The sequence below is a fragment of the Seriola aureovittata genome, chromosome 12 (assembly GCF_021018895.1).
Source record: "Seriola aureovittata isolate HTS-2021-v1 ecotype China chromosome 12, ASM2101889v1, whole genome shotgun sequence".
NCBI classification, from domain to species: Eukaryota; Metazoa; Chordata; class Actinopteri; order Carangiformes; family Carangidae; genus Seriola; species Seriola aureovittata.
The window spans coordinates 15,861,558-15,869,879 of record NC_079375.1 but is presented as its reverse complement, the minus strand read 5'-3'; the positions used below and the strand labels follow the sequence as shown (position 1 = coordinate 15,869,879).

The following is an 8,322-nucleotide window of genomic DNA, read 5'->3' as shown; positions in this document are numbered from 1 at the left end:
GCTGTGCTCAGCTATGTGATGAAGCCACAGCGCCACCCAGCGATGGAGACATGCCACTGCAGATGAACATGGCTGCATACAATGGAGGAAACCAAGAGGCTGATGCTCCAGGAAGATGTCCAAACTTTGAGGTCAGTTTTGACTTTCTTTATACTTGTTTGTTAAAGTCAATGCAGTTTGCTGATGTTGACGACTGCATGGAAACTCTTCAACTAAGAAATCAATTTTAATGCATTTTTTAGTGTGGGAAGTAAATAATCATTTATTGTGTCATCAGCATTGCCTCACTCGAAGCGATAGAAAATATATTTTCCTGTCAATTTGTGTATATCATTTTCTTTAAATTTACTTTTAAAATGTGTCTGCCATTCAAACAAGTCGATCAAGTGTTTCTTTGTTTACCCCTTGCAATTAGTTTTTCATTTATGTTTCTTCATCCGACTCATACAACATGCTATTTTCTCATTGTTGTCTCTAATTTCCAGTTTTAATATCACAATATAACATTTTATCTTTTATCTTTTTAACAATGTTGAACAATTTGAACTCACAATAAAAGCTGCCTGAAACCTGAATGCGTGGGTTGTTGCTAAGATCCATATTTTCTCCCCATATCTCTCAGTGGTACTGACTCAGAACGACTACAGTGAAGTTTGTTGTGTGCAGTCTCTGTGCATGACAGGACCAGACATCAAATTGCACCAGCTCAAAGGAAAAAGGTCATGTGTATTGTTTGTGTATGTGGTCTGGCCAGATCTTTGTGATTATACGTGTTGGGACTTTAAAGTTATAGAGGCAGATAATGGTCTGAAATGTCACCCCGAAAATAATACAATTTGGTCTCATCACTTGAGAGAGAGACTCCCAATCACTCCTCTCTTAATGTCAGGGGTTATAGTCATTATTGTGTTGAAAATTGTTATGAATATGTATGTGGGTGAGTTCCTGTGTGAGTCTCTGTTCAGATATATTTTCCTCCAGTCTTTCAAAAACCAAGTGTTTTATAGAGTTGAGAAATCCCAACACTGTGAAGCTTAGCAGAATGTGTGAAGAGTCAACCATCCAAAAATACAACCATCCACTCCAAGACTGTGCCTAAATCAGATAAGGTAACATCTACCCCTGTTGGTGACAAGTAGGAACAGAATCCTGAAACGCAAAGTTATGGAAGTACGCAGGTCAAGGGATACTATTCATTCCTGCCCAGGCTTGTTTTGCTGTTGTTTTAATGAGCTTGCGTCTTAGCCTCATCTTGGACAAAAAATTGCAACCACTGATGGTTGCAAATCCGTCAGAGAGACATAGAAATCTTAGACTCTAAAATGTATCACTTTCTCTTTTTTTTTTACTCTTTTTCCTTCCACTTCCGCCCTACAGTCTAATGTTGTTTGACCACCTACAGGATCCCATCAGAGTGTATTAAACCTCCAGGACAGCATGCACTGACGCTATAGATGTTCTGGTGTCCACGGCATATCCTTTAACTGTCTGCATATTCCACTGTTTATCTCAGGGTCAGTCTGGGGCAATACTGGGTGGAAAGCATGGAAATCAGCAATTAAAAGAAATCAGAACTTTAAGTATAAAGTGTGAAATTTGTGTGTCTAATATAATGTTTGCAGTTTTCAAAAAATATAAAAAAAATAAAAATAAATGCAATACTGTTATGAGTTATTATGGACACCCAAATAAAAGTTCAGCCTCTGAAATATGTTATCCTCCTTTAAACAACAATTTAGCACCATGATAAAAAAAAAAAATTGTTTCACAAACCTTTTCTACTTGTATCACTTCTAATGACCACACCCTGCATCACTGCATTACTGTTGCCCGAACACAGCGCTACACTGTAGTAATTCAGAATTTCAACCACTAGAGGTCGACAGACACAGGGCTTTACTGTCCGAGCCTGACGGGAGCTGTAGGCACTTTTCAGGAAGACTGAAAATGGAGACATAATAAATAGTCATAAATAGTCATAAGTAATAACTGGATCTCTCCTCTGACTCGCAGAGATGTTGATAATTTTTAACAAGGCCACTGCTACCGTTGCTGAATCAGAGACTCATCCCCAAGAACACAAGTGACACTAAGTTACGCCAGGGTCGGGCTACATTCAGAATATGCAAAACTAATATTACCATACTCCCTTTGTAACTGAGGCCTCCATTCAGTTGCAGTCGATTGTATCTGTTGGGTTATGATATTAATGTAAAGCAGAATTTGTCAGCAATTGCAGAAGTTGTCATTTATACATTTAAAGCAACAACTTTTCCATCATTCTCATCATTTCTATTTAATGTCATAAAGGCCCCATTACTCTCATCATTACGTGCATTTTGAGCCTTATTATTTTTCCTTGAAATGTAATGAAACCCTTTCCCCACTGGGTGGCAGTATGTGCACGTGTACTGTACAACCTGAGGTGGAAGTGTATCTGGGTGAGCTTTTGGTTATTTGACCCATCTCATATTCAGTCATCTGACAGAGGCAATGATGTGAAGCCCTTGATCTCGAATATAAGTACTGATGTAAAATTATATAACAACTCAGACAGCTCGATATCAGATAGAGAGAGAGAGAAAGAGAGAGAGATAGAGGGAGAGGGAGGGAGCGGGAGGCTTTAGTTCAATTACAGTGCAGATCAAAGAGGGAGAAAAAGGTGAGAGAATATGTCTAATAACCCAAAAGGCAAAAGAGGAACACCGCGCATTTGCAACCATGTAGGGAAATTTAGTTGGAGAAAACTGCCTTTTTAGTATTTTTGTCTGCACGTCCAGACGTGACACTGATGTTAAAAATCACAGGGGATCTCTCTCTTTGAATTCATGACGTCAAAAACCTGCAAGCATTCTTTGGGTAATCCAAATTCAAATACACGAGATAAAGCAATTGAGGCAATAGGATAACTACTCCAAATGCCATGTTTCACCAAACATTCACTTCCTGTAATGTAGCGTTCAAAGATTTGGTAGGTTTACCATGGCACCTGCTGCCGAAGAGAGAAGAAGAGAGGAATCCAATTTTCTCCAGATATTACACTTCTTTTGAACTAATTTGGCTACCCAATAAGTTGCCTTCATGCTGAAATGGAAATGTGGTTAAAATTTTATGCAGTGCGTCATTACCCTCTTTTCATTTCTGGGAATAACATATTTCAATGGATTTCATAAGGTATTAGGTGCACAATCCCGGTAGCATGTTACCGCCAGACATGATGGAGCCTGAAAGCAAAGGCAGTTCATGGTGTATTGAGCTGAGGAGATTTTTATTGACAAGTGTTTTGCCCTGTTGAGCTGATATTTCAAATACGGAGACCATGTAAGGTTGTGAGGCAGTCACTCATAAAAGCGCCGTGAACCAAAGGGCAAGCTGAAAGCCAAAAGGCTGAGAATAACTCTTGTGTATTTGTGCAGTTGTGTGGGCTGTGAGTAAGAGAGAAGGTGAAGAGCCTCAGACACAATCGATAGCCGGGTATGTGAGTCCGTCTCCCGGTATGTGTGTACAGTAGCAGCTGCTAAGGGGCCACGACTGCAGAAGGATGACTAATGATTTCAGTGAAATTAAATGTACTCCAATCACTTAGAATAAAATTGTCTCTCACTGAGTAGAAATATATTAATATTGATTAAAAAAAAAAAAAAGAAATAGAAAATGTGTGCTGGGATTGTTAAAATTATCTGGGCACAGTTGGAGTTTGTCTTTGAATCCCCATGTTGTGACACCAAACAGATGCTGGAGTGAACAAGGTCGACCTACAAGGACAGACTCTGTGTATTTTGGCACTGTTTAGAGGCAGAGAGGGTGGCAATTGAGATTTATTGTGACACATACTTTAATATTCATAATCTTGGTTAAATATTGCTGCCATGACCCAACTGTGAGGTGCATTTTCTCTCGTATAATTTGTAACCCGGTGAGAGAGGTGGAAAAATTGCTGCCACTGCTATACTAGAATCCACAAAGTTCTTTGCCTCTATACACATATTTGCAACACTTAGTATAAAACAGCGCTGTACATGAAGCGTAGCATTTCAAGCCTCCCATAGGATCATGGTCAAGTACACCTTGTTAAAACCATCCTGGGGGAGATGATCATGTCATTGTCTACACACAGAAACAAGACAAAGCACTTAGTGTGCTCTGAACATGTGGCAGTTTTTCCTGTGTGGCAACACCAGACAGCAGCTGTCACCTCTGACATCATCACTGAAGCACATTGGCCCTTTTTAGGTGGCAGTGTGCCCCACGCTGCGCTCCGAGAAACAACTCGGACAGATGGTATGCACAATTTTGAAGAAGAGCATACACTTCCTTTTCCTTAGAAACCTAGATATAATGGTTCTGAGTGTTGTTTGTGTGAGCTAAGTGGTTTGTGAATATAATTTAAAACCTTTTTAAAATCTGCCTGATGGAAGTATAAACCAACAACTGTTTGTCCTATTTTCTCTGTCAAACAAACAAACAAACAAACACACACACACACACACAGACACACACACAGGTAAAGAAACAGGGCACAGGCATGTTGAAAATCTTACAATGTATATAATTGACACAAGATTTCAGATACAACAGCAAATGAGACATTTGTATTTTTCGACCTCTTTCTGGCATCTATCTTCACCATAAGCACAAACTCTCCATAGATTTCTGGTAACAACAAAACCGAAGTAAATAAAAACAAGAAAATGAAAAGTACTTTTTTTTTTTTTTTTCTCATAAATTGGCACCATACAGAAATGCCTCCCATACTCAACACAGTGTAGAATAAAGCAGTTTTTAAATGGTTGGATAATCAGCTTTGCATTATTTTTTTTTGCCACCTAAAGTAATGAATGAGGGCAGGATTGTCAGCGTTCTGGACAGACCTTTCTCCTGCTTCCTCTCGCACTCAGGGGCTTTGAGTTTACACTGTTTCACCGTAGTTGAAGAAGAGACGTCTTGCTGGGCCATATCTATCTGCATACACACAACCCCAATCAATAGTCGTTCCTGGAAGGTGTTGACTCACGCATCGATTGACCATCTTGTGATGTCTTTGTGCAGACAATGCCATTTATTGGCCTCATAAAAGTGCAGGTTTTTATAAAAGGGAGGGAGGACTTGAGCAACAAATTAATGGGATCAAAAGGTGAAGGAGGAGAGAGGAGGGGTGGGGTGGGATGGGGGGAGGGATGGGAGGGGGGAGGGAGGGTTTGTGCAAATTTCAGCCCATGACATTGTGAGGCAGTCAATATAACTCAAGTTCTGAGTCTAAAGTCGCAAGTCGTCTTTGAATTGGAATGTCACCATCACAGTTGGAGTCATTTCTCATTCTTTACAGGGCATGTTGTGTACTTTCACATTCATATTGAGATTTTTCTAAAGGGTCACAAAAAGAGGACCCATGCGGTGCCCTTGCTAATTGTTCTTTGTTTAATATGTGTATTTTTTCCCCACTTGAACGTCTAATATCACTATATCTGTCTTTTTAAATCTCAGAATTGACCCCAACCTTATACAAAGTGTCAAAGGCAGTCACAGGCAGATTTCATAACCAGGGACTAAGAGATAGACACACACCCGCACATAAACGCGCATACACACAGAGCAACAAAGCAGTCATTAATAAAGCATGTCAAAAACTGAAAATACCATCAAAATAACCTGTCAAGTAACACGCATGACAACCACCTCACCCGTTTCCAGAGCGGTAATTAACCAAGTATCGAACAGATGTGCTTCTCAAACTTTGACAGAGCCTCAAACTACTTAATTGGATCTGCAGTATTACCAACCGTCAGGTGCATATAGATTTTTTTTTTCACAAAATGAATTATAGTGGATTGTCCCAGTGTACAACTGAAGCAATGATGTCCATTTGTGTCCTCCATATTCATTTCTATGTCACATACAATACTGACAAGTAGAGATACCATCAATAGGGATTGTGAGTTATTACAGTAGTAGGTTGAAAATACCAGTTTGGAAAAATGAGCTATATTAATCTCCCATTGCTGTCAGTTGAATAGCACTCTAGCATATAATGTTAGTCCAATACATTTTAATACATTTCATTTCTGTGGCATCCAGACAAGATTTATAAAGGCTCTATAGTCCGTCCCCTCTTTTGCTCAATCAATCAAAAGACAAGTACACACATTCACACGCAAACACAAAAACATGTACACACATGCAAGCACTGTCCCATCATCCTGCACACAGCGTTCTTAAACGAGAGCTTTGACATTTCTTTGAATTAAATGTGGTACATGTTTCCTCCCCAGCGAGCTTCTCATCAGGAAAAAGCCTCACACTGTGTTTCCACAACATTCCCACTAACGTTGACACGTAATGAACCACTGTGTCATTGTCATATTGCCTTGCCATCATGTAGAAGCATGAGGAACGCTTTAAAGGTCATAATAATTGATGAGCGGGGAGACGGGTAGAGGGAGTCGGGGGTGGGAAGAAAGAGGCACTGATATAGAAAAGTTGCAGAAAAATGGAAGGTAGATATGAATACACTATGACAGATGATGAAGGAATTAAGAGTTAAAGCATACAATGATCTGGCCATTATAAAATTGTGATACCTAATTGGCTATTTCCTCTAGAAAACAACAAAGAAGCAATCAGAAATATGTACACTGCTGTGTCTGCCATCGAAATAGTAGAACAATTCAAACACGGTGCACAGTGTGGGTTTGACTGTGATATGAATCATTGCTGCAATTAGACAAAAACATATGACATTGCTGGTTGCAATTATGATGCTAATCACAGGAACACTGGGCCTTTGCAGGGAGCACACAAAATTATGCATGTTATATATTTTTGCTCTGCTGTGCACATAAAAGGAATACTGCAAAAAAAAAAAAAAAAAAAAAAGCGCTACATGACAGCAGTGTTTCTGCTTCTGTGTAAATTTCTGCTCTGCTACACGCTTCCAAAATCATGAACTGTCAATCCTTTGCTGTGAGGGCGATCTCAAACCGACACCCCCCCGCCCCCGCCGTCACCATTCCACATACAGTGCTCTATAGTGGGAAGCTGCTGTCATCTGAGACCTGGCCCGGCCTAGCATGTGTTTTGCTTACACCAGACTCTCGAGTTGATCCTACACTGCCAGCAGGGTTTGGAGAGAGAGAGGGAGATCTGCCCCGGCGGGGAGGGGTGGGGATGGCAGAGGGAATGTAGGGATGAGTGGATGGATGGAGTGGTGGATGGTGGGTCATGTTACTCCTACATTAGACGATCATGTCAGTGTGAATGTGATCACGGCTATTATTACAGCTTAAATGGGAAAAAGTGCTGACGCGGAGTGCTCTCACCCACGTTGGGAGAAAGTGTGTGTACGTTTAATGATATTGTGAGGCTTGATGCATTAAGAGGTCTGGTGAGTCGTGATGTCCAGATTATCCTCCTGTAAAAGTCATGAATGTTATATTTCGTTGAAGTTTGTGTTCTTTTCCTATAAATATTGGATTCTATTGTGAGTTATTAATAAATAAATAAATTCTACTGAAAACAAGTGCCGTTTCAAAGGAGTGGAATAAAATATGTCTATCCGAGTACCACTGCAAAGCCCCATTCTCCCTCTCCCTGTGGTGTCAACACCAACATACTGTTAGCAATATAGTCTTACACATGTCTTAGGTACAGATAGAATCTCAGAGAACCAAAACACCAGAAACAAAACATTAGAAGATGCGAAAAGACCAGCTCTAATGGTGTCATAATATAGCAGGAAATAAAAGACCAGAGCAGAACCAAAACATTTATGAATAGTCGTCATTCCATTTTGTTCTAATCCAAAACCATAACAAAGTCCGTCCAAGTGATTTTTTTTGTTGTTGTTTCCTTATACTTATTTAGTTTTGGCAAAGTAACTAACCCCCAAACTTCTCCTCCCTCCCATTTCAGACTCTCCCCAACCCCGTGTCCCAAACTCAGTCCCGGTTGGTAGATTCCCCCTCAATTATCGCCGGAGCAGCAAGATGAGCAGTGAAAGCAGGTAAATGGTGATGCAGGGGAGGTTCTGGTTGGCCGAGGCTTTCACCTTCTTGTTTTCAGGAGGGAAAGGGTAGCGTATTATTGGTCGTTCAGTGACGGGGTTGACAAGGCGTGGGTCCCGGGAACACATTTCTTCGGTGCACATGCCACTTCCCGAACCGCTGACATCATCACCTACAGACAGAGAGTCAGGACATGAGCTTAATGGTATGTACATACACACATTTAGAAACAGTGTGGCCTGTGTATTCATATAATTAATATATTAAATGTACCATCCTCATACATTATTTGCTTAACTACTAGCATGACATATGAGGTTGA

At 40.3% G+C, this 8,322-nt stretch overlaps 1 protein-coding gene across 1 annotated transcript in view; it reads right to left on the bottom strand.

The window, feature by feature from the left end:
* Nucleotides 1-4,528: 4,528 nt before the first annotated feature.
* Nucleotides 4,529-8,322, bottom strand: part of gpc1b (glypican 1b) — a 64,533-nt gene continuing 60,739 nt past the window's right edge. Inside the window, exon 11 of the mRNA XM_056391269.1 lies at nt 4,529-8,172. Coding sequence (XP_056247244.1) covers nt 7,964-8,172 — 209 coding nt within the window. The 3' untranslated portion in view covers nt 4,529-7,963. The remainder of the gene's footprint in view (nt 8,173-8,322) is intronic.